Source organism: Hyla sarda, chromosome 4 (genome assembly GCF_029499605.1).
Source record: "Hyla sarda isolate aHylSar1 chromosome 4, aHylSar1.hap1, whole genome shotgun sequence".
Classification (NCBI taxonomy): Eukaryota; Metazoa; Chordata; class Amphibia; order Anura; family Hylidae; genus Hyla; species Hyla sarda.
Genome location: NC_079192.1, coordinates 291,718,018 through 291,745,635, shown reverse-complemented (window position 1 = coordinate 291,745,635; position 27,618 = coordinate 291,718,018). Strand labels below are relative to the sequence as shown.

The 27,618-nt window shown below is 40.2% G+C and overlaps 1 protein-coding gene across 1 annotated transcript in view; it reads left to right on the top strand.

The window, feature by feature from the left end:
• Nucleotides 1-27,618, top strand: part of CFAP54 (cilia and flagella associated protein 54) — a 395,393-nt gene that overhangs the window by 27,477 nt on the left and 340,298 nt on the right. The window contains exons 6-9 of the mRNA XM_056574483.1: nt 2,741-2,884; nt 10,856-10,969; nt 16,940-17,041; nt 25,703-25,901. Coding sequence (XP_056430458.1) covers nt 2,741-2,884; nt 10,856-10,969; nt 16,940-17,041; nt 25,703-25,901 — 559 coding nt within the window. The remainder of the gene's footprint in view (nt 1-2,740; nt 2,885-10,855; nt 10,970-16,939; nt 17,042-25,702; nt 25,902-27,618) is intronic.

Below are 27,618 nucleotides of genomic sequence, written 5' to 3'. Positions count from 1 at the left end.
TCCGTCCACGCCCAGGGAGATTAGCTACAGTGCCATGGGTTGCCAACTTCTTGATAATGTTGCGCACTGTGGACAAAGGCAAATCTATATCTCTGGAGATGGACTTGTAACCTTGAGATTGTTGATATTTTTCCACAATTTTGGTTGTCAAGTCCTCAGACAGTTCTCTTCTCCACTTTCTGTTGTCCATGTGTGTGGCACACACAGACACAAAATGCAAATACTAAGTGAACTTCTCTCCTTTTTATCTTCTTTCAGGTGTGATTTTTATGTTGCCCACACCTGTTACTTGCCCTAGGTGAGTTTAAATGAGCATCACATGCTTGAAGCAATCTTATTTATCCACAATTTTGAAAGGGTGCCAATAATTTTGTTCAGACCATTTTTGGAGTTTGGTGTTACATTATGTCCAATTAGCTTTTTTTCCTCCCTTTTTTGGTTTAGTTCCAATACACACAAAGGGAATAAACGTCTGTATAGCAAAACATGTGTTACTGCAATCCTTTTCTGCGATAAATACTTAATTTTCTTGAAAAATTTCACGGGTACCAACACTTACCGCCATGACTGTGTGTGCGTGTGTTTATGTATATGTGTGTGTATATATATATATATATATATATATATATATATATATATATATATGACAAATACATGCAGCACACCACAGCTTGAAAATCACGGTGCAAGGTTTATTCCATAGTGTATTCCAATAGACAACGTTTCACCAGCCTCACACTGGCTTTTTCAAGTCAGCCTCACGCTGACTTGAAAAAGCCAGCGTGAGGCTGGTGAAACGTTGTCTATTGGAATACACTATGGAATAAACCTTCCACCGTGATTTTCAAGCTGTGGTGTGCTGCATCTATTTGTTTTTTATGGATTTAGGAACCGGCGACCGAGGCTCCAAGTATGCTTGCACCCCGTTCAAAATTACTTATTTATCTTGATGTGCTGCTCATATTGGGACTATATATACATATATATATATATATATATATATATATATATATATATATATATAAAAAAAATAAAATCTATAGTAGGTATTTGGCTTTGAATGTTATTTTGCTATAAGGAGTAGGCGGCTAAAACTAAGAGCACCAGATGGTAGGACATATTTATGTTTATAGACTAATATATAAAGATTAATATTGTTATATATTTTGTTACTTTTTTTTTATGTAACCACTTTTAAAGAAGGCTGCACACTGCTGTAGTCCCGATGCAGGCCAAGGCTATTTAAGCAGTGTTTTTAAACTTGTGATGAGAAAAATATCTGCTCCTATCAATATTGTATTGGATCTCCAATACCTCCAACTTTGGGAACTTCTAAAAGTATTCTTTGAATAACATTAGGTGTTGTTTTTATGTTTTAGTTTTTATAAACTCTGTAATTTTTTTTTCTCTATTAAATGTGCACTGTATACATTTCTATGTATTAAGCTGCTTTGTGTTCTTTATATGTGTTTTTAAACTGAATCTAGATATATCAAACTCAATGTGTGTGTGTATGTATGTATGTATGTGTGTATGTTCCACAAAAACTTCCAAATCGCTAAAGATATTAACATGAAACTTGGCACACATGTTACTTATAGGTCAATAACAAACATAGGATAGGTGATTTAACCCTTACTCACCCCCATTTGCCAGGGGTGGGGTTTATGTTTAAAGTCCCATACAAGTCAATGGAAATATATGTTACTGCATAACTTCCAAACGGCTGGAGATATTTCAATAATACTTGGTCACATGTTACTTATATGTCCACTTAAAATATTGGACAGATAATTTAACCCTTAACTACCCCCATTTGTGAGGGTCAGGGTTTTTGTTTAAAGTCCCATGCAAATGAATGGGAAATGTATGTTCCCACATAACTTCCGTACGGCTGGAGCTATTTCAATACCTGGTACACATATTACAGGTCGGGATAGGAGGTCAGGATAGGAGGTCGGGATAGGAGGTCGGGATATGAGTATGGGATACGAGGACGGGATATGTGGACGGGATAGGAGGTCGGAATAGGAGGACGGGCTATGAGGATGGGATAGGAGGTTGGGATATGAGGACAAGATGTGAGGATGGCATATGAGGTCGAGATATGATGACGGGATAGGAGGTCGGGATATTTTCCTCCCCAACAAGGATTAGGAAGGAAAAACCGGGCAATGCCGGGTATTCAGCTAGTAGTATGTATAAATTTAAGCATTGATTGAATGGGTCATAAAGCACATGTAGCCCATTGACAAATACCTGGACTATCCCTCTCTAGGTCACTGTGCTGAGATCTGATGCTCCAGTGCTTCATTGGGGATTTAGATGCATAGCTGTATTAACCCATGTCAATAAACTGTGTTGTCCAAATTCCTCCTGACAGAAATTCTCCTATCAGACTCAATATGGAGCATCAGCAAACTATGTCTCATTGACTGTACTGTATAAGTTATCTTATGGGGTCCTCTAGTGGCTACATTATGGTATAAGACAGGGCTATAAAAATACAAACGGTAGACTGTTTGCTTTACTTGTCTGTGTCCACATATTTATCAGCATTTATGAAATAATAAATCTTACCGTTCAACATTTCTGTCCTAATTGGTGTGTTTATAGCTTTAGTGTCTGTAAACTAATTCCTTATCAACATGCCAAGTCTAAAACACTCCATTCCCCATAAATGTCAGATCCCTGTATTTAATCAGGTAATAAACATTTGTTTGATGCATCTTTATTTCAGGCTCTTGAGTTCCTGTTGTGGGCATGTGTATGCATTGAGTCTTCTGTTCCTCTCTTATCTGTTCATTACCTTACCTGGAGGGCAACACTATATACTGCTGTGTGCCAGTGTTACTTTGACTGCCAAGCTGGTGTTCATGGAGAGGTAAGGTGGAAGTTTCTAGACACATTTTATTTCTGGGCACTAAAGGATAATATATCCTTTATATCTGGAGTTTAAATAGCTAATGTGACAATTGTAACAGTTTTTCACCATTTAAAGGGGTACTCCACCCCTAGACATCTTATCCCCTATCCAAAGGATAGGGGATAAGATGTCTGATCGCGGGGGTCCCGCCACTGGGGACCCACCTGTTACTGCTCTGCCCCGTTTGATGCCACGCCCCCTCAATGCAAGTCTATGGGAGGGGGAGTAACGGCTGTCACGCACGGGCGGAGTCGTGACGTCACAATCTTCCATCACACGGGCGGAGTCGTGACGTCACAATCTTCCATTCCCGTGGTCGGGAGCCAGACCCTCCAGCGCTTCCGGAGCAGTAACAGGTGGGTGCCCATGCTATATTGCGGGGGTCCCCAGCGGCGGGACCCCCGCAATCAGACATCTTATCCCCTATCCTTTGGATAGGGGATAAGATATCTAGGGGTGGAGTACCCCTTTTAAAGTGAGTATTGCACAGAGCTTACCTTGGTGAGAATTTTCCTAATGCAATTCATATTGCAGAAAGGATTGAGCAGTGTCCCTGAAGCACGCTGTGCATAAAGTAAAGAAAAGAAGATGGAACATAGGTTTACATATTCATTAGAGGACATTATTGTGCTGATTCATTCTAATAGGAGCTTTGCTGCTGAGGCTTCATACTGAATACAGAAACCTAGGAGGCAGAATCTGCAGCTCTGCCTCCAGTACTTTATTTTATGCACAGCTTGCAGCACAGAATGTGCGGCAATATCATGGATTACAGCAAAATCCAAACTGAAATTGTTGGATGTTATTTTATAATTATTGTGTGGAATGTACAGTATATTTATATGTTATGTTTATTTTTAAATGTGAATTGTTAATTAAAGGGACCGTGATATGTCTCAAGGGACCGCAGAGTCACAGCAATGACCCAGTTTTTGAAAAGTGTGCGCTCTGATGTAGTTGCTTAGGGTGGCTCTTTTAGCCCTAGCTTCACCCATTCGAAATCCCTTTAAAAGGTACTCCAGTGGCCAACGTTCGGAACATTTAGTTCCGATCACTGTGTGCGTTCCGGGGGTGGCCAGGCCCCCTCGTGATGTTACGCCCTCCCCCTCTCATAGACTTGCATTGGAGGGGGCGGGGTGTGATGTCACGAGGGGGCGTGGCTGACCCCAGCAGCGCCCACACAGCGTTTGGAGCTAAATGTTCCGAACGCTGACCAGTGGAGTACCACTTTAACCCCTTAAGGACCAAGGGCGTACAGGTACGCCTTTGCTCCCTGGTACTTAAGGACCAAGGGCGTACCTGTACGCCCGTGGGAATTTCGGTCCCCGCCGGGCAGGGACCGGGCCGGGGTGACTGCTGATATCTATCAGCAGGCACCCCGCACAAATGCCCAGGGGGGTCATGTGAATTCACACTTGTGATTTGCGGTTATTCCGGGTCATACGGGTCTATAGGGACCCGGTGACACGGAAAATAAAGGGGATCGCGGATGTCCTAGACACCCACGATCCCCCTCTAGCGATAGGAGTGAGGTGGCAGAGGTGCCACCCCTCTTATCTCTGCTATTGGCGGTCTAGACGCGACCACCAATAGCAGATTGGGGGCGGAGGGGTTTACTTTTGGTTTCCCCGTTCTGCCCACCCACAATAGGCGGGACAGGACGGGGAAACCGAAGGGGACCAGCGCCAAAGATCCACTTACCCATCGGCGATGGCAGCGGGCGACTATCAGCGGCGGCAGCGGGCGACGATCGGCGGAAGAAGAGGACCGCGACGCAGCTCCCTGGATCCAACGGAACTCGGTGAGTTCCTTAGCAACATCTGGAGGGCTACAGTCTGAGACCACTATAGTGGTCTCTCTAAACTGTAACCCTCCAGATGTTGCAAAACTAAAACTCCCAGCATGCCCAGAGAGCTGTTTAGGCTTGCTGGGAGTTGCAGTTTTGCAACAGCTGGAGGTCTACAGTTTGAGACCACTGCACAGTGATCTCTATACTGTGCACCTCCAGATCTTGCAAAACTACAACTCCCAGCATGCCCACACAGCAGTTTGCAGTCTGGGCATGCTGGGAGTTGTAGTTTTGCAACATCTGGAGGTCCACAGTTTGGAGACCACTATGCAGTGGTCTCTAAACTATAGCTCTCCAGATGTTGCAAAACTGCAACTCCCAGCATGCCTAAACAGCAAACAGCTGTCTCTGCATGCTGGGAGTTGTAGTTGTGTACCTCCAGCTGTTGCATAACTACATCTCCCAGCATGCCTTTCGGCGATCAGTACATGCTGGGAGTTGAAGTTTTGCAACAGCTGGAGGCACACTGTTTGGAAAATACTGAGTTAGGTAACAGAACCTAACTGAAGGTTTTCCAACCAGTGTGCCTCCAGCTGTTGCAAAAGTACAAGTCCCAGCATGCACGGTCTGTCAGTACATGCTGGGAGTTGTAGTTTTGAAACAGCTGGAGGTTTGCCCCCCCCCCCATGTGAACGTACAGGGTACATTCACACTGGCGGGTTTACAGTAAGTTTTCTGCTTCAAGTATGAGCTGCGGCAAATTTTTCGCTGCAGCGCAAACTCCTAGCGGTAAATTCACTGTAAACCTCCGCCAGTGTGAACGTACCCTAAAAACACTACACTAACACATAATAAAGGGTAAAACACTACATATACACCCCCTTACACTGTCTCCCCAATAAAAATAAAAAACGTATTGTACGGCAGTGTTTTCAAAACAGAGCCTCCAGCTGTTGCAAAACAACAACTCACAGCATTTCCGGACAGCCACTGACTGTCCAGGAATGCTGGGAGTTTAGCAACAGCTGGAGGCACCCTGTTTGGGAATCACTGGCGTAGAATACCCCTATGTCCACCCCTGTGCAATCCCTAATTTAGTCCTCAAATGCGCATGGTGCTCTCTCACTTCAGAGCCCTGTTGTATTTCAAGGAAACAATTTAGTGCCACAGATGGGGTATCTCCGTACTCGGGAGAAATTGCACTACTAATTTTGGGGGCTTTTTTTCCTTTTACCCCTTATGAAAAAGAAAAGTTGGGGTCTACACGAGCCTGTTAGTGTAAAAAAATTTTTTTTACACTAACATGCTAGTGTTGTCCTTTACTTTTTATTTTCACGGGAGGTAAAAGGAAAAAAAGACCCCCAAAATTTGTAACGCAATTTCTTCTGAGTACAGAAATACCCCATATGTGGGCGTAAAATGCTCTGCGGACGCACAACAAGGCTCAGGAGTGAGAGCGCACCATGTACATTTGAGGCCTAAATTGGTGATTTGCACAGGGGTGGCTGATTTTGCAGCGGTTCTGACATAAACCCAAAAAAAATAAATACCCACATGTGACCCCATTTTGGAAACGACACTCCTCACGGAACGTAACAAGGGGTATAGTGAGCCTGAACACCCCACAAATTTTCATAAAAGTTGGATGGGAAAAAAAAAAAATATGTTTTCACTAAAATGCTGGTGTCACCCTAAATTTTTCATTTTCACAAGGGAAAATAAAAAAGCCCCCCAAAATTTGTAACCCCATTTCTTCTGAGTAAGAACATACCCCATAAGTGGATGTAAAGTGCTCTATGGGTGCACTACAATGCTCAGAAGAGAAGGAGCGCCATTGGGATTTTGAAGAGAAAATTTGTCCGGAATTGAAGGCCACTTGTGTTTACACAGCCCCCATGGTACCAGAATAATGGACCCCCCCATATGTGACCCCATTTTGGGAACTACACCCCTCATGTAATGTAATAAGTGGTACAGTGAGCATTTACGCCCCACAGGTGTCTGACAGATTTTTGGAACAGTGATCCGTGAAAATGAAAAATTTAATTTTCCATTTGCACAGCCCACTGTTCCAAAGATCTGTCAAACACCAGTGGGGTGTAAATGCTCATTGCACCACTTATTAAATTCTGTGAGGGGTGTAGTTTCCAAAATAGGGTCACATGTGGGGGGTCCACTGTTCTGGCACCACGGGGGGCTTTGTAAATGCACATGGCCCCTGACTACCATTCCAAACAAATTCTCTTTCCAAAAGCTCAATGGTGCTCCTCCTCTTCTGAGCATTGTAGTTCGCCCGTAGTGCACTTCAGGTCAACTTATGGGGTACCTCCATACTCAGAAGAGATGGGGTTACAAATTTTGGGGGGTATTTTTTGCTATTAACCCTTGCAAAAATGTGAAATTTGGGGGGAAACACACATTTTAGTGAAAAAAATATATTTTTTTACATATGCAAAAGTCGTGAAACCCCTGTGGGGTATTAAGGCTCACTTTATTCCTTGTTACGTTCCTCAAGGGGTCTAGTTTCCAAAATGGTATGCCATGTGTTTTTTTTTTTTGCTGTTCTTGCACCATAGGGGCTTCCTAAATGCGATATGCCCCCCCGAGCAAAATTTGCTCTCAAAAAGCCAAATATCACTCCTTCTCTTCTGAGCATTGTAGTTCGCCCGAAGTGCACTTCAGGCCAACTTATGGTGTACCTCCATACTCAGAAGAGATGGTGTTGCATATTTTGGGGGGTATTTTCTGCTATTAACCCTTGCAAAAATTTGAAATTTGGGGGGAAACACACATTTTAGTTGAAAATTTTTTTTTTTACATATGCAAAAGTCGTGAAACACCTGTGGGGTATTAAGGCTCACTTTATTCCTTGTTACGTTCCCCAAGGGGTCTAGTTTCCAAAATGGTATGCCATGTGTTTTTTTTTTTTGCTATTCTGGCACCATAGGGGCTTCCTAAATGCAACATGCCCCCCAAAAACCATTTCTGAAAAACGTACTCTCCAAAATCCCCTTTTCGCTCCTTCGCTTCTGAGCCCTCTACTGCGCCCGCCGAATAATTTACATAGACATATGAGGTATGTCCTTACTCGAGAGAAATTGGGCTACAAATACAAGTATACATTTTCTCCTTTTACCCCTTATAATAATTCAAAAATTGGGTTTACAAGAACATGCGAGTGTAAAAAATGAAGATTGTGAATTTTCTCCTTCACTTTGCTGCTATTCCTGTGAAACACCTAAAGGGTTAAAACACTTACTGATTGTCATTTTGAATACTTTGGGGGTGTAGTTTTTATAATGGGGTCATTTGTGGGGTATTTCTAATATGAAGACCCTTCAAATCCACTTCAAACCTGAACTGGTCCCTGAAAAAAAGCGAGTTTCAAAATTTTGTGAAAAATTGGAAAATTGATGCTGAACTTTGAAGCCCTCTGGTGTCTTCCAAAAGTAAAAACACGTCAATTTTATGATGCAAACATAAAGTAGACAAATTGGAAATGTGAATAAAAAATTATTTGGAATATCCATTTTCCTTACAAGCAGAAAGCTTCAAAGTTAGAAAAATGCAAAATTTTCAAATTTTTCATCAATTTTTGGGATTTTTCACCAAGAAAGGATGCAAGTTACCATAAAATGTTACCACTATGTTAAAGTAGAATATGTCAGGAAAAAACAGTCTCGGAATCAGAATGATAACTAAAAGCATTCCAGAGTTATTAATGTTTAAAGTGACAGTGGTCAGATGTGCAAAAAACGCTCTGGTCCTAGGGTGTAAAATGGCCTGGTCCTTAAGGGGTTAAAAGGAGTCTGGAGGGATAAAATAAAACTGTTTGCATAAAAATCTGACTGATCACAACTTCCTGATGTCGTCTCAATAAAAGAGAATGTCAATGCAACCAATTAAAGGGGTGCTCCGGTGGAAAACTTTTTTTATTTTATTTTTTAAATCAACTGGTGCCAGAAAGTTAAACATATTTGTAAATTAATATAGAAGAGTTGGAGAGGCTCTTGTCCGACTACCCACCAAATAAACCCGGGCTGCCTAATTAGACACTTATACCCAAGGTGTCAGATTGTAGTTTGTCTGTAGAAATATATATATTAGGGCTCAGGGTTTGAGACAACTGGACAGGTTGTGTTTAAAGTAATATTTCAATTTATTGATTGTATATAATGTGACAATTGAATATTGAATAAAATATTGATATTGATAAAATATTACTTTATATTACTTGAAATTTTGATATTTGTAAATTAAGCCACTAGAAAGGGAGAGAGCACACCGTGCAGCTAAACATGCAGATATACGATACCGCTGGTGTACACTGGCTGCCTCCGGACCCGATAAGTAACAACGAAGCACCTGCGGGGTGCACACACTAGATAAAGCATCAAACAATACAATGTAAAGAGGTAGCGTGCACTCACCGCGGGTAAACAGCTGCAAGCCCGAGGTCCGGGATCACCACGACATAGACGGAGACGGTAAGGGGCGCTCAGAGGCCTCTGAGCGCCCCTTACCGTCTCCGTCTATGTCGTGGTGATCCCGGACCTCGGGCTTGCAGCTGTTTACCCGCGGTGAGTGCACGCTACCTCTTTACATTGTAATATTTGTAAATTACTTTAAAAATCTTAATCCTTCCTGTATTTATCACCTGCTGTATGCTTCAGAGAAAGTTGTATTTCTTTATTTTCTGTCTGACCACACACAGTGCTCTCTGCTGACACAGAGTACAAGCAAATCGTAATAGCAAACCTCACAGTTTCTCATACAAGAAGATGTGTTAGCAGAGAGCACTGTGGTCAAACAGAAAATAATTATACAACTTCCTTTGTAGTATACAGCAGCTGATAAGTGCTGAAAGGAATAAGATTTTTTTTTTATAGAAGTAACTTACAAATCTGTTTAACTTCCTGGCACAAATAAATTGTTTTCCACTGGAGTACCCCTTTAAGCTCCAGAGTAGAGATGAGTGAAGTTACAGTACTTCGATTCTGCACGGCGGTTGCTGACTTTATCCTGCATAAATTAGTTCAGCTTTCAGGTGCTATGGTGGGCCTGAAAAGATGGATACAGTCCTAGGAGAGAGTCTGCAGCCCACCAGAGCACCTGAAAGCTGAACTAATTTATACAGGATAAAGTCAGCAACCCCAGAGCCGCGAGGTTCGTGCAGAATCGAATCACTGTAACTGCTACTCCCAGAGCATCGGTGAACAGCTTTGGTTGCATTTTTGCTTATAGTTTGAGTGCCCCTCTTTTAAACAGGGTATCATTCACCATAATCTGTGGACCTGTTGCAGTTATAAGCAAAAGTAAAAATATGCCAATTTACAGAAACTATCGATGGGGGCGTTCTCCTTACTCATTGAGTGTCGATCGAGCCTCTTCATTACTATTCACTCCTCCTTCTTCTGGTGACGTTGCTTCCTGCAGCCAAGCAATTCAGCTGCACAGCCACAGATACAGCAGCAAGGCCGGTGACTTGTCTCACCACTCTGATTTTCCTTACAGAATTAATTTAGTGCAAACTACAAGAGTTCTGTAGTGAAACTTCCGGTGCAGAACCTGATTCTGACAAAAGAATGAACAATTTCATTCTTTCAACAAAATCTCCCCTTAAAAATCCATTAGTCAATTGGACTTAGTCAAGTGAATTGCAGGGGTTAATTTTCGAGGCAAATATCATGCAAAATGAACCTCGATTCTAGACAGCTCAGATCTGCTGACGAAATTCAGTGGGCCCTTACTGGACTGACTTTCCCTTTGGATAGTTTGTTGACAAGCCTTGCAGGAGCGGGACTGCCCACTGTCCTAGTAACAAATATAAGTTAGAGACAAATGAATATTACTTTTGACAACTTCTATGAAGAGAGAAGAGTTTGTTTCCCTGTTATTTGTGTACGTTTTATCTTTATTTACCGAATACAAATAAATAAATACATTTTACATAAACTTCAGTCATGAATATTCATCACCAATGTACACAAATACTTCCTGAACAAACTTGGCTTCTAGCCTTCTGTATTCACATAAGATTATGCTGAAATTAATATTTTTGTTTGCTGACCTATTGTTTCATTGTATGAAAGACAAGGTTATTGAGACATCTCATATTTGATATTTGTGTGTTTTTATAGGTATTTGCTCGTCGTGCTCTCAGTAAAATCAGCGAGCTTAGTCAGCTTGAACATATGAGCGATTCCTCATACAACGAAGAGACGCAGAAAGCTTTTAGAGAGTCCACTCTTAAGGTAAACAAACATTTTGCCTGCTTTAAGAAGTGAAGTGATTGTAGGTGCTTGGCATGAACTACAAGCTCGATAAGATATTCATAGGCACACAAGTGAGAGAACAAGACATGTAATACTGCCTGTGGGGTTACTTATACGTATTATAGTAATCTTGCTTCTACTTAATGCTGCTGAAGCATGAAGGAATGTATTTCATTTCATAGTAGCTGCCTTTCTCCTAATACATACACAAAGTCTAGACAGGAAACAGAATGTGTAGAAATTGACACGTTTAACCCCTTAATGACCACGGAACTATATTTACGTCAGTGGTCGGCTCCCGCGATATACCGCGGGGTCACGTGGTGACCGCGTGTGATATCGGGTCAGTCCCGACATGTAACTGAAGCCGGGACCCGGGGCTAATAGCGCGCAGCAGCGATCGCGGTTCCACGCGCTATTAACCCTTTAGACGCGGCGTTCAAAGTTGAACGCCACATCTAAAACTAAAGTGAAAGCTTCCTGGCTGCTCAGTGGGGCTGATCGGGACCACCGCAGTGAAAATGCGGGGTCCCGATCAGCTAGGACGCGAGCGGAGGGTGCCTTACCTTCCTCTGGCGCGTCCGATTGGCGATGGATTGCTCCAAGCCTGAGATCTAGGCTTGAGCAATCGACCGCCGATAACACTGATCAATGCAAAGCTATGGCTTTGCAGTGAACAGTGCCTGCAATCAGGGTATGCAATGTTATAGCCCCCTATAGGGGCTATAACATTGCAAAAAAAAAAAAAAAAAGGGTAAAAAAAAGCTAATAAATGTGATTTAACCCTTTCCCTAATAAAAGTTCAAATCACCCCCCTTTTCCCATAAAAAAAACAAACAAAACATGTAAATAAATATAAACATATAAGGTGGTGCGTGCGTAAATGTCCGAACTATAAAAAAATATATATATCATTAATTAAACCACAGGGTCAATGGCGTACGTGCCCCATACGCAGAAAAATAAAAAAGTTATAGGGGTCAAAAGATGACAATTTTAAACATATAAGTTTTCCTGCATGTAGTTATGATTTTTCCAGAAGTATGACAAAATTAAAGCTATATAAGTAGGGTATCATTTTAATCGTATGGACCTACAGAATAAAGAGAAGGTGACATTTTTACTGAAAAATTTACTGCGTAGAAACGGAAGCCCCCAAAATTTATAAAAATGAAATTTTTTCTTCAATTTCGTTGCACAATGATTTTTTTTCCGTTTCACCATAGATTTTTGGGTAAAATGACTGATGTCACTGCAAAGTAGAATTGGTCACGCAAAAAATAAGCCATAATATGGATTTTTAGGTGCAAAATTGAAAGAGTTATGATTTTTAAAAGGGGATGAGGAAAAAACGAAAGTGCAAAAACTGAAAAACCCGTGGTCCTTAAGGGGTTAAAACTTCTTACTATATATCCTTAATTTTGTACAACAGTTCATTTGTTTATTTGTAAGATATAAATTGCGAAAAGTGTGAAGGATCTTGCAGTGGGTTATGCTATTATTATCTGGATTATCTAGTACGAAGAGACAACAGCACCCAGTCATGGACAGTGAACCCTTTAGTCTGGTGTAACAACCTTCCTCATCAATACTGCATCAAAAACCATGGAGGCATTTTGATTCCCCCACTAAACTGATGTCACACTGTTGATGCTCTGAAATTGATTTGATTTATTTTGTGACAAAAACCATATAGAACCAAGAAACTATGGTGCTCTATTTCCATGCAACCAACAAAATGTTTATTGTTTTTAATTTGTTTTATTAGTTGTGTTACATCCCTATCATTGAGCACTACAGTGTACATACAAGTATAACTCCAGAATGTCAACAATAAATGGATTGTTAAAAACATTATGATATTCATTTAAAATAGAAAAAGACTATTGCTGCAAAACCTTACCATGTTTTAAGTTTGTTTTACATAAAGGGGATTTGTTGCATTTTAGCAGTGTTTTTTTTAAATAAAAAATTCATTACATTTCATCGCATTTTGGTTTGTGACGTTATTTGGATAAGTAGTGTGCTCTGGGTATGGCGTTTTTCCTGTAGGCTTTTTATAGGAATTGAATAACACCAGGAAAATGCCATGAAAAAACAAACCAAAAAAAGACGCAAGCATTTCAATGCACTTTTTACATTTTAAAACCCCATATATGACTGTATATTGGAGACCATTTAGAAAGTTATAGGCTGACCCTAGTCAGTCTGTTTATTTCACCCAATTTCCAGTTTTTTTTTTTTTTTTTAGTAATGAGCAAGCTCTATCATTGGTAAGCAATCCCTTACATTATCAGAGTGCATTACCAGCAATGTTATCACCTGTTTTATTGTATTATATCGAGGAGGACAGATAACTGCATTCTGGAAACCACAATAATGGCTAGCTGCCATTCAGAAGCCCTGATCATTAATGCGTAGAAGCTCATGCCACAGCAAATATTTTAGATGTATGCTTTTCCTAACCCTTATTATAGAGCTAGTTATGGAAATGGAGAATTATTCCTAATAGTATTGCTCATGGCAGGCTGTTCACCATTTTAGAGCTACATAATATATACACAGCAGTGTCAGCTTGCAGCTATTTCCCACTGTTCCTATGCAAACCTAATACTGTATACAGTACAGGAATAATATCAATTTAAAATAGCCCATATCATTGTGTCACCACAGAGAAATGACCCTTGGTATTGTGCCAGTCATGCCAGTGTGCTACTGTTGTCTACTTCTCTAACATAAACTTACATGCAGTCAGCCATTTCCCACTTTAGGGGTTATCAAATAAGTTGTTTCATACATAAAGTCTTTTTTTTTTCCATTGTTTCTAGCATAAAAAATACTGTCGCCATTTTTTGTTTCCATGTGTCTCCCTTGGTGCTGCTGCTAATCTGGACAGAATTAGTTTCCTTCCACCTCTGGCAGCTGAAATTCTAGTACCTCCTTACTTTTCTGTAGCAGTTGTCTTCTACACTTCGTTATATAAATCTATAAATTAATATGATTCCTTATGGTAGACTTAACCCATTGGCCCAATTTTATCAAACTGTGTGAGAGAAAAAGTGGAGGGATTTTCCCACAACAACCAATCACAGCTCAGATTTCACTTTACTAGAGGTCATTAGCTGTGATTGGTTGCTGTGGAAAGATCCCTCCACTTTTTTTTGACTCAAAACAAGTTCAAGGCAACCAATAACCTGAATGGTAATAAGAAATTTTCTGTACAGTGGAAATAGCATACTACCACAAGGTCCTTGAAATGTAAGTAAAAGAGAAGTTCCAGCATCTATGATTGTGCATGTCACATATCTGAAGCTTATAAACACTGTACGCTTTTGGCTATTCCGTTGCTTGCTATTCGATTTTGAAAGGGAAAGGATGCATACCTGTTGCAGTGTGTATACCTACCAACTACATTTTTTAACCATTGGTGTTTCTGCACTGCTTAACTTTCTTCCTATAGTAATTTTTGTAGCTCTAGATCAGAGCACTAGTATAGAAGAAACTTGTCTAGAAAGCTTCACAAAGGTAAACCTGTCAGAAACTCCTTCTGACCACATATTATGTTGTGAAATAGTTTTTTTTTTCTTTTTGTGTGTATTTTTGTTGTTTTTTTTTTTTTATGAGAAAAAGTTGGTCTCCACAACACCCTTAGCATAATGTATGCTTTTTTGAGATTCCAATAGAATACTTGGTAGAGTGGCTTAAAGGTGAATGGTGAGACATTAGTGAGCAGTTTGTAATCCTGGTTCATAAGGGTAATGGGCTAGTAGGTAGAGTCAAGTCTTTATTCGGTTTCAGTAGAAGGATAGTTATAAAGACAGTGAATTTTGGGACAATGATATGTTGCTTGTAAATGGTATTAACCCCTTAAGGACATGCACTCTAAATGTACGGCGCTACATAGCGTCACTTTGTGCATTTACGGCGCTGCTGTGATGTGAGTGCAGGAGCTGCCCGAGCTTCATTCCCGTCGGGTCCCGGCGGCTGTCAGCAGCTGCGGACCCGCCACTAATGGCAGACATCAGCGATCGCGCTGATGGCTGCCATTAACCCCTCAGATGCTGTGATCAATACAGATCACGGCATCTGCGGCAGTGCGACACTTAAAACATTTTTAAAAAACCCCTCCCCAAATAAAGTTTTAAATCCCCGTTTTCGCCATATTAATACACAAAAGTGTAAAAAAAGCTAAATAATAAACATTTGGTATCGTCACATGCGTAAATGTCAGCCATATAAAAATACAATGTTAATTATCCCCTGCGGTGAACGGCATAGAAAAAGCAATCAAAAAGTCACATATGCACAAACTTGGTACTAAAAACAAACTACAGATCATGATGCAAAAAATGAGCCCTCACACATCCCTGAATACGGAAAAATAAGTGGGTCAAAATAGGGCAATTTTAAACGTACTGATTTTGTAAAAAAAAGTTTGAGATTTTTTAAAAGCAGTACAATAATAGAAAAGTATGTAACCATGGGCATCATTTTAATCGTATTGACCCAGAGAATAAAGAAAACATGTCATTTTTACCATAAATTTTACAGTGAGAAAACGAAACCCCCCCAAACTTGCTAAACTATGATTTTCGTTTACATTTCCATACACAAAATTTTATTGGGGGGGTTTACCATTAGTGATGAGCGAACTTACAGTAAATTCGATTCATCACGAACTTCTCGGCTCGGCAGTTGATGACTTATCCTGCATAAATTAGTTCAGCTTTCAGGTGCTCCGGTGGGCTGGAAAAGGTGGATACAGTCCTAGGAAAGAGTCTTCTAGGACTGTATCCACCTTTTCCAGCCCACGGGAGCACCTGAAAGCTGAACTAATTTATGCAGGATAAGTCATCAACTGTTGAGCCGAGAAGTTCGTGACGAATCGAATTTAGTGTAAGTTCGCTCATCTCTATTTACCATACATTTTAGGGTAAAATGAGTGTTTTCTTTACAAAGTGCAACCGGTCACGCAAAAAACAAGCCCTCATATGGGTCAGTGAATGGAAATATAAAAGAGTTATGGATTTTAGAAGACGAGAAGGAAAAAACAAAAACGCAAAAATAAAATTGGCTGTGTCGTTAAGGTCAAAATGGTCTGTGTCCTTAAGGGGTTAAAAAGGGCCATTAGGTAAGGGAGTAATTCCCAGGAAATAGCCAAACTAAAGAAAGTACACAAATTTCATAAACATTTGCCTTGTTATGAAGACGTAGTACAGCAATGACATCCTTGAGGACACAGCAATGACATCCTTCAGGACATAGCTTGTAAAAAAAAATAATGAGGCTAGTAAGGGAAGTCCTCTAACAAAAACAATAAATTATAAAACAAAAAACAAGATGGAGCCAGAGCAAATGGAATTGTCCATAAGATCAGAAAACAACCCTCTCCCCTCTGCAAGTTGAAGTGTTTCCTGATGGAGCTGGATCATAAAATGGTGTGCGATTATCAGTGGTGACCTGTAGGCGAGCTTGGTATAGCAGTTGGAACCTGTGGTCATGTTCGTACAAGTATCTGCATATCCATTTCAAGGAAATCGAAGTATAGAAATCTTAAAAGATCAAGAATTTGATGTCCTGTGTGGCTAGGTCCTCAACTTGTCGATAGGCTGTTAAAATGAGTTCCTTAGTTTAAAAATGAATAACACATGCAATGACCGGCCATGGGGGAGGCAGGCAATGGTATACTTATGTTAAAATTATAAAAAATAAAAAAAATTGTAAACAGCGACGGGAATATGGCAAGAGATACAGCATCTAATAGAAAAACTGTTTTGTCTGTAGGAAGATGTGTAACATGGCTGTGTGCACAAGGCCTAAAGCAAAGTATTTAGAAAGTTATGAAGCATTTTATTTAGGTTTTTAATTGTGAATTGTTGTTTAAAACAAAATTTCCTACCGATGTGGTAAACTGATTTTATGGGACTAACTAAATACCTTCCTTGTCAGATGGCAGTAATGATCTTCAAGAGAGCAGTGTTTGAGTCCAGAAGAAAACCAAAAGGCATTCTTCGTCCAAAGCTGAAAAATAACCTGAAAGACGCAGAAAAGGTTAGTTTGGTAAACTCAGAGTCCACATGAAAATACCAGCTCTCCAATCCCCTATAATGTGCCCGGATCGGTGTCCAGCCAACACCAGCAACGAAAAATAAAAGGCAGATGATCCAGCACTATTTCCATGCAGCTTTATTAGGAACACAGCACACAGGTAAAATCAGCCTGAACTCAGACGCGTTTCGAGCGCATGCGCTCTTTGTCGGTGATGTCACAGGTACTACCAGGTGAGGTTAAATACCTTTTGCTTGTGGGAGGGAAGGGAAAGAAATCCCATAACCCCACCTCTCTCTGGAGACGTGTGACATAGTTCACATAAGTAAGAACAAACAAAGTTAAAATATGTGTAATAAAACCAGAAGATGAAACATACATGCAATAATGTAGCTTGATTGTTCATAAAAACATAGGAATTAAATGTCACGGAAGGGGGTTCAAAAAATAGGTATAAATGCTTTTAGTAGTGAAACAGCAGTTCTTGACGGACATTTAAACCCGTCGGAGAACGAGTCCCCAATGTGAACTGCCAATATGCTTCACGATCTGCCAATTTTTTCCTAATGCAACCCCCTCTCGTGCCCATTTTAACATGTTCAATGGCAAAAATTCGAAAGGTGTTTAATTTACCGGCATGTGCAAAATGAAAGTGTGCAGATGCAGCAGATCTCTGTCTCACTGCTGTCATAGTACTGTCATTCAGATGTTCCAGTGCTCTTATTTTCAATTTTCTTGTTGTGTATCCCACATACTTTAAATTGCACTCTGTGCACTCTATCATATAAATTACATTACTGTAGTTACAGTTTATGTAATTGTTGATAGAGTACCTTTTGGTGCCATCCGAGCTCTCGAACTGAGTCGTCTGTTTGACATACTGACAAGTACGGCACACTTTATGTCCGCACTTGAAAAACCCTTTCCTTTCTAACCAACTGCTATTTTTCCTGTTCTGTGAGGCAACCACACTAGGGGATAATTTATCCCCAAGTGTGGGGGCCCGTTTGGACACTATTCTGCAACCTTCTTCTAAGATTCCAGCCAGCGTATAATCCTGTTTCAGATAATGTAAGTGTCGCTGTACTATGCTTTTAACCTGATTAAAGTAAGGTGAATAGGTAATAGCCAAAACTGGTTTTTCGGTTCTGGTAGATGATTTATTGGCATTATTTGGGTTTAATAAATTAGCTCTTTCCTTTTTGGCTACTTTTAGTTCAGCTTTTTTAAGAGTATGATTGGAATATCCCCTAGATTTTAATCTTTGTTTTAATTCACTGGCTTGTGTGTTATATACATTTGTATTTGTACAATTTCTTTTAAGTCTAGTTAGTTCCCCGACTGGAATTGCTTGGACTGTGTGTATGGGGTGATTGCTGTCTGCTCTCAGGACCGTGTTGCCCGATATGGGCTTTCTGTACGTGGAGGTCTCAATAATTTGGTTCTGGGACCCTCTCAACACTAAATCCAGGAGATGATTGCTGAATGGAATGAAGCTATTACAATTTGTTCAAACCGCTTCATGAATATTATCATCAAATATGAATCTAAGAAATTAGAGACATTAACGGAGGACATCAACAAATTACAACAAGAACTGGAACCTTATAAAGGTATGAACACTTATACTGAATTATTGAATGTTACAAATGAACGTATTGCTAAATTGGAAGAACAAATTATGGAAACCAAGAAGATTAAGTTGCAGAGGGACATTAGAGACTTTGAGCTCAAACAACAGTATGAGTGGGGAAGGTGGGAATCATATGAGCATACACCTAAATCTATCTTAAAGAGAAATAAATTCCAGAGGAAACGTACACCTCACCACAAGGTTACATTCAGCTCATCAGAAATGGAATCAGATGGCGAATCAGATAACCCCACCACCTCTAATTCCACTCCTGGTCAAGCCACATATTACAAAAAGTCAAAAAACGCCAAACGCAAGGCAAAAAACCCAGGAGGGGGGGGAGAAAACACACCAAACATGGACACTCCCCGCTTGAGGAGTCAAGCTCAGAAACAAGTGGGGTAATGAATATGTCCAGTAGAACTTTAACTGATGATCAAGTGTCTCTACTTTCTAGGGGGCTGAATTTCTCTCCCACAAATGAATTAAATATTTTTTCTACTCTATGTGAGATAAATAAATTTATTCGCAATATCACGGTTAAAAAGCATTTCTTGGATAGCGTATCGGATGATGCAACCCAGGTTGCATCAGAAGATACTGAGAATTTGACACATAATGTATTTCATCAACTTTCTTTTTCAGATCAAATTGTACTTAAAGAGTTGCAGGAATTGGAATGTAACAATCCTTATGATTTTGGTGTTACTACTAACAAATGGCATGTGAACAAAAATCCTGGCTTTTATCCATTATCCTCCCGTACAGAGGGCATGAATAAATTCCAGAATGAGGTGGAAAAGGATCTAGTTGCCCTAGGCAATAGCACTCCAACAAGACAACCCAAATCAGACAACCTGACCAAAAAAGAACGTCATGCATTGAAAGAGCTAGCATCGTATGATGACATTGTGATCAGGATGTCTGACAAGGGGGGCCTTGTTACGGTAATGGATAAAGAAATGTATATCTCACAAATCAATGAGTTATTAACTGATACTAAAACTTATAGGAAATTGGATCATGATCCCACCTCCAAATTTCAACAGGAACTTAGCAAATTACTAGAGGAGGGCATAGCATTGGGAGTCCTTTCAGAGAGAGACAGGGACTATTTGTACATAGAACAACCTATTATCCCGGTACTGTACACTCTCCCCAAAACCCAAAAGGGCATTATTCCTCCGCCCATGAGACCTATCGTGTCCGGCAATGGATCTTTGCTGGAGCGATTGTCCACATGGGTGGATCGGCTATTACAGCCATTAGTACAGCGAGTCCCCGGATACTTGAAAGACACCAGAGATGTGTTAAAGTCGTTTGAAAATACGGAGTGGGATCCAGGGTTCGCATGGCTTTCCTGTGATGTGGTGTCATTATACACCAGTATACCTTGGACCGTTGCCATGCGGGCCCTGAATCACCATCTCGTTACCCATAGCAACTACTCTCCGGATTTGTGTGAATACATCAAAATGGTTGTTTGGTTCCTCATGTCCCGCAATTATTTCACTTTTGATAAGTCCTTTTTTGTCCAAGTCAGTGGCGTTTCTATGGGGGCCAGACACTCACCCTCACTGGCTAATTTAACCATGTCGTTTTGGGAATCACAATTTATTTATACAAATGACAATCCCTTTAGGAACAGCATACAGTGGTACGGCCGATTTATTGATGACCTCCTCCTTATTTGGAGGGGGGACATCGCGACCGTGCCGCTGTTTGTGGATTATTTAAACAATAATATGTTTAATTTAAAATTTACCCATTACGTGAACCCCACTAACATAACTTTTTTGGATTTAGTGTTGAGAGGGTCCCAGAACCAAATTATTGAGACCTCCACGTACAGAAAGCCCATATCGGGCAACACGGTCCTGAGAGCAGACAGCAATCACCCCATACACACAGTCCAAGCAATTCCAGTCGGGGAACTAACTAGACTTAAAAGAAATTGTACAAATACAAATGTATATAACACACAAGCCAGTGAATTAAAACAAAGATTAAAATCTAGGGGATATTCCAATCATACTCTTAAAAAAGCTGAACTAAAAGTAGCCAAAAAGGAAAGAGCTAATTTATTAAACCCAAATAATGCCAATAAATCATCTACCAGAACCGAAAAACCAGTTTTGGCTATTACCTATTCACCTTACTTTAATCAGGTTAAAAGCATAGTACAGCGACACTTACATTATCTGAAACAGGATTATACGCTGGCTGGAATCTTAGAAGAAGGTTGCAGAATAGTGTCCAAACGGGCCCCCACACTTGGGGATAAATTATCCCCTAGTGTGGTTGCCTCACAGAACAGGAAAAATAGCAGTTGGTTAGAAAGGAAAGGGTTTTTCAAGTGCGGACATAAAGTGTGCCGTACTTGTCAGTATGTCAAACAGACGACTCAGTTCGAGAGCTCGGATGGCACCAAAAGGTACTCTATCAACAATTACATAAACTGTAACTACAGTAATGTAATTTATATGATAGAGTGCACAGAGTGCAATTTAAAGTATGTGGGATACACAACAAGAAAATTGAAAATAAGAGCACTGGAACATCTGAATGACAGTACTATGACAGCAGTGAGACAGAGATCTGCTGCATCTGCACACTTTCATTTTGCACATGCCGGTAAATTAAACACCTTTCGAATTTTTGCCATTGAACATGTTAAAATGGGCACGAGAGGGGGTTGCATTAGGAAAAAATTGGCAGATCGTGAAGCATATTGGCAGTTCACATTGGGGACTCGTTCTCCGACGGGTTTAAATGTCCGTCAAGAACTGCTGTTTCACTACTAAAAGCATTTATACCTATTTTTTGAACCCCCTTCCGTGACATTTAATTCCTATGTTTTTATGAACAATCAAGCTACATTATTGCATGTATGTTTCATCTTCTGGTTTTATTACACATATTTTAACTTTGTTTGTTCTTACTTATGTGAACTATGTCACACGTCTCCAGAGAGAGGTGGGGTTATGGGATTTCTTTCCCTTCCCTCCCACAAGCAAAAGGTATTTAACCTCACCTGGTAGTACCTGTGACATCACCGACAAAGAGCGCATGCGCTCGAAACGCGTCTGAGTTCAGGCTGATTTTACCTGTGTGCTGTGTTCCTAATAAAGCTGCATGGAAATAGTGCTGGATCATCTGCCTTTTATTTTTAGTTTGGTAAACTGTATTGTTTTGACCCTTTTTTTGGGAGTAATATCTTGGCACTTGTATTTGTTATTGTTCACTGTTCTTTTGAGGAAAAGAACAGAGCCATACCAGACTAGCTGCCATTCTGGGCTCATTATAATAGACTACACAGTGCCATAGACGATAGTCTGTAGGCTGATAAAAGGTACCATGGACAGTGGTGCATGCTATTACTAGTTTTCTAACAACCAAGTTTTCGAACAATTACAAATCTTTAGTTACCATTTAAAGTGGTACTCCGCTGTGCAGTGTTTGGAACAAATTGTTCCGAGTGCTGGAGCTGGTGCCGGGAGCTCGTGACGTCATATCCCCACCCCCTTACGCCCTGCCCCCTGAATGCAAGTCTATGGGAGGGAATGTTACAGCTGTCATGCCCCCTACCATAGACTTGCATTGAGGGGTTGGGGTGTGATGTCATGAGGGGGCGAGGCTATGATGTCACAAGCTCCCGGCACCGGCTCCAGCACTCGGAACAGTTTGTTCCAAACGCTGAGCAGTGGAGTACCCCTTTAAGGAGACCTCTTTAAATGTGGAGTTGCTCTATGGATTCAGGCACTTTTTTTTTTAGGTTATTCCATTCTCTAGCTATTAGTGCTATTAGTTTTGTCCAATATGCTACTGAGGTCATAGGTCGCCATGGTGGTGGTCACTACTGCGCTATTTGTTGAGAACTGAGCAGTGGTGAATTTCCCCTTAGCTATCTAGGCTGCCTGCAGCACACTAGGGCTGAAAATAATGGCACTGATAGCTTGAAACCAGAAGGCCTCAAGAAAAAAGAAAAAAACTCAGCAGTTTCACAGGTCCTCTTTAAGCATTTATCTTATGTAACTTGATCCTGCACTTTATATAGCACACTGGACATTTTGTGATTAAGACCACATTTATGCCCTGCTAGATGACAACCGTATTATAGTGTGATGGGTTTAAAAAAAGAACCCTCTATTGATGGGTTAAAAAGTACAACACTGCTATCTTAAAACAGATATTGCTATTGGTATTTCTATGGCAGTCCCCTAAAATAAGGGGCGGAAGTCCTATAGCATAGTTTCTGGCACAGTTGTTTCTTTGTTACACTTCCTTATTATTTCTTTTATATGTTTAATGCAGACCATTCTTTCTTCTCTGGGTAACTGCACTCTTTTTGGGTTGCACTTGTTTATCTATTTGTTCCATTCTACATGCAGTTAAGTAGGGGAATGATGGGTACTCCTATGGCTAACTCTATACTAATGCAGTGAAACCTGTCCAAAAGACCACCTCTTTGAGCAGACCACTTCCTTGTCTAGACCAGATGTAATGTGTCAGATACTCTGCCCACCATATCTTATGCATAGCATCCTGAAATAACATCCTAGTAATGTAGTCAAAGCTATACTTCACGGTCATTAACTATATGAGATTTTACTAGTTGTCCTGTCTGATTGTAAACTGATAAAGTCTACCAAGTCTGAAACATTTTTATGCATGCTGGAATTAAAAACTATAGATTTTGTTTACTAGCCACTTTGGCTCAAATTTTTCTAAAGTGGCTTAGGTAAATACATTTGGGGCATCTTTACACTGCCTAGTCTAAGTTTGCATTTCTGTTTCAAGCTTATTCCAATTTCTATGGCTTAAGTTAGCCCAAAGCAATGTGCCAATTTAGCATCGTCGTGGCATATGGTATTTGCAGTTTAGACCATACCACTTTTCCTGATAAACCTCACCCCTTGCCAAATGAGTCAAAGTTTCTGTTCTTTTTGGTGCATTCTGCTTGAAGAGTACCTGTCACCAAATAAAACTTTTAATATAGTGTTCCTTGTGTAATTAGTAGACACCTTCCCATTCACTTGCTTTTAAAATTATAAATATGTTTAAAATGTTTTAGGAAAAATGGCCACTAGGTGGCTCTGTTCTGTTCCCTGCCCCAATGAAAGGTGTATTCCAGTGAAAAACTATTGTTTTAAATCATCTGATGCCAGAACGTCAAACAGATTTGTAAATTAAAATAGAAAAATGTGGAGCTCACAACAGAAGACACAAGGTTAACTGTATTCCTCTCACCCAAGGAGAGATAGTAAAATAACAGGGGGAAAAAACAGTCCACAGTCCTCATTGTCCTACCCAAAAAATGAGTGTGTGATGGACATCAAATTCAATAGATATAAAAATGTAATAACATCAAATTTCAATATAATGACATCAAATTCCACAAATAAAAGAAAAATGTGATAAAATACTCCGCAGGGCCCTTGCGGTTTTTGTGGTAGCCGGACTATGTATCATATGGTGATTAGCCTGGGTTAGCTAACCCACTAATGTCTTTTAAATGGTAATAGAGTACACCTATATTATGAAGTTGTTCACACAAGCTGTGGAAAAGATTGTTCCAATATATGTCTCTATGCCGGCAATAGTTTATTTCCACCTGTTAAGAAAAGCATATACAGTTCCACCTGATAATGACAATAAATGTCCAACTATAATAGAAAATGTACAATTCCATTTTATAGCACAGAATATGTCCACCTGTAACAGAAAATGTACAGTTCCACCTTGCAACACAGGTTGATATTCCACTGTAGGAAAGAAGTATACAGTTCCACCTTTTGCACCAATATATCGTGGGCTGCCTGCGGGAGAAAGATTGTTTGGTACTGAGTGCCACTCACCGCTCCACATTGGGGCTTCTGTCTTTACTCTATTGCTCCAGCCAGATTTGTAAATTACTTCTATTTAAAAATCTTAACCCTTCCAGTACTTATCAGCACACTGTATGCTCCACAGGAAGTTATTTTCTTTTTAAATTTCTTTTCTATGCTCCACAGGAAGTTCTTTTCTTTTTAAATGTATTTTCTGTCTCATCATAGTGCTCTCTACTGATACTTCTGTCTGTCTGTCCAGAGCAGGAGCAAATCCCCATAGCAAACCTATCCACCTAATACAGCAGCTGATAAGTACTGGAAGGAAGAAGATTTTTTAAATAGAAGTAATTTACAAATCTGTTTTAACATTCTAGCACCAGTTGATAAAAAAAAAAAAAAAAAAAAGTTTTTCACTGGAGTACCCCTTTAATAAAGTGAGTATGGTCTCCTCCCGGCCTGGCAGGAGATCAAACTCAGGAAGTGTTTCTCTGCACTGAGCTGGATTGACAGCTGCACAGAGCCTCACTGAAAGCTGCAAAGAGCCTCACTGAAAGCTGCAAAGAGCCTCACTGAAAGCTGCAAAGAGCCTCACTGAAAGCTGCAAAGAGCCTCACTGAAAGCTGCAAAGAGCCTGACTGAAAGCTGCAAAGAGCCTCACTGAAAGCTGCAAAGAGCCTTACTGAAAGCTGCAAAGAGCCTTACTGAAAGCTGCAAAGAGCCTTACTGAAAGCTGCAAAGAGCCTTACTGAAAGCTGCAAAGAGCCTTATTGAAAGCTGCAAAGAGCCTCATTGAAAGCTGCAAAGAGCCTTACCAAAAGATGCACAGAGCTTGAGGTCATCTATTCGTCACAGCACTTAAACGATGTGAGGGTGGAAGTGGTCCCCCAGCAGGCTTCAGTGATGTCATGCCTGCTGGGAAATGCCCACTTTCTCCTGCTGGGAGATTGCACTATGTGAGCAAGAATAAAATGAAGATACAGAGCTTTTTAAAGCCCTGAAATTTTTTTTAAGGGTGAGAAGAGTGTTAGGGGTAGTTAGGGAACATATCCTAAGTTAGTTTAGAAAAGTTTATTTGGTGACAGGTACTTTTTAATAAATGTGTCTTATTTGCTGTGTGCAACAAAATTTGAAGCCAGATTTATGGTGTAGCAGCCTTATCTGTGTGTTTATTTTTAGCAAAACTGCTGTTTTTTCTCCTAGTTGCCATGGCCTCGTACTAGCACAGAACGACTGCTGGTAGAGATGTTTGGAAACAATGCAGCCCAGTTCCTTGCCATTCTTGAAGCCCTGACAGATAGTAATAGAAGAATTTTGCAAGCTGGACCACCAGTTCCTGATGAACCAGAAATACATGATGTGATTGCAGAGCTTTGTTTTGCTGGCATTGATATCCTTTCAGGTAACAAATGTCTTTATTAAGGTTTCTATTAAGGTCTTTATTAAGGGTTTTAAGGTTTCTTTAGTGTTGTTAGTGTTGAACATTCCCCATAGCACCATAAATTCTTATTCTCCTGAGTCCTCTAGAATTAACATGAAAACCGTCAAATCCTGAGGCATTTTAAAGGCAAGGGGGACTGCCGAGGGGTAATCATCAAATATATAAGTTTATGTACATAATAAGTTTATGTACATAATAACACCAAGGTACATCATGAAAATCACAAAATACAAATTTATACAAAAGTAATCCAAAGTTTCATGACTGTACCTTGGCATGAACTGCTCCACATTCTCTTGTTTATTGATTTCAGTGGGTAGTATGTGGTGCTTTTCTTGCAGGAAAGAAGAAAAGCAAATAGTTGACCCTTCTTATTTGGCTAAAGCTTAAATCTCCAAGGCTGTTTCAAACAACTTCCTGCCATCTGATAGTCTATGTAATCTATAGCACATTTGTGAATCACTTTATTTGCCAAAAAATACTCCTTACTCTGGAAAAATTTGGCCACTATGTGTCTATCTTCTCTGCATTATGCTGTTGTTAGAGGAATTATTTCTTTAGTGACAGCTAGCTTAAGACAAAACACAGGAAATGGTGGGGGATTTGGCATTTACTATGTGCAGGAAAGAGGGAGAGAGCTTCGGCTTTGTACCTGCAAGCTGAGCCTGTCTGTCAGCTTAAGATGATCCACACTTTTAAATCAAGGCTTCCCTCTCATGTCTGACCACCCATACACACATAAAGTTCACAGCAGTTGTCCCTTGTGTAAATACCAATGTACCTTCTGCTGTATGTACAAATTGCTTTGATGTGATCTCCCCTTCCTCTCATTTTAGGTACTCAGTAGCAGCAGAGTGGAGTGCTTAGTGTAACTATTTTCTTGCTGTGCTGCTGCTGCTTTTTTTAATCAGTTCGTTTTTGTTAGAATTTAAAAAATATTTTCCCTCCACTAATGGAGACTAAGATTATTCAGCAGGTTCAAACCCCATGGCCTCTCCATGTATGCCGCCGAGAAGGAGCAACGTTTTAAAGAGGGAAGGGCGAATATGGCATCAAGGGCGAATATGGCATCTAGGAGTTTCAATCCGTGGACTCCATTTTAGAGTCTGCTTTGCATTTTTTATATGTCGGTTTATCTAGTTTAATAATTTAATCTAGCGGTTTCCTTTATTTCTGCTCATACTGCACATTTCAAAGCCAGTGCATTAGTAACGACTTCTCCCTCCACATGCCATCTTCAGTGCAGTACTTTAAAATGGGTTTTACCCTATAGACAAACATTGCCTGCCTGTTTGGTCTAGTGCACATTGCATGCACTAGGTCATGGCATACCAGAGAAATGTATGCACTGAGCTTTGATGGGCAAGATAAGTAAGGGAAAGGAAGTACATATCTACATACTACTGGCAAACAGCCCAGCTCTGTTCCTGCCCCCTGAAATGGAGAGAATTAAAAATAGCTTAACACTATGGAGGGAACTCTCAGGGGCTTAAAAACAGCAGTGAGTGGAAATACCTTGTCACCACTCTTAAGGGTTAATCTAACAAAACCATCATATGAAAATATTTTGAAATGACAGGTACACTTGTGACATATTTCTAGAAGATTTTATTTTAGAGCTGCAGAAAATGTATAATGCATATGCACATGCCCATAGGAGACTATTAGTCACAGGAAC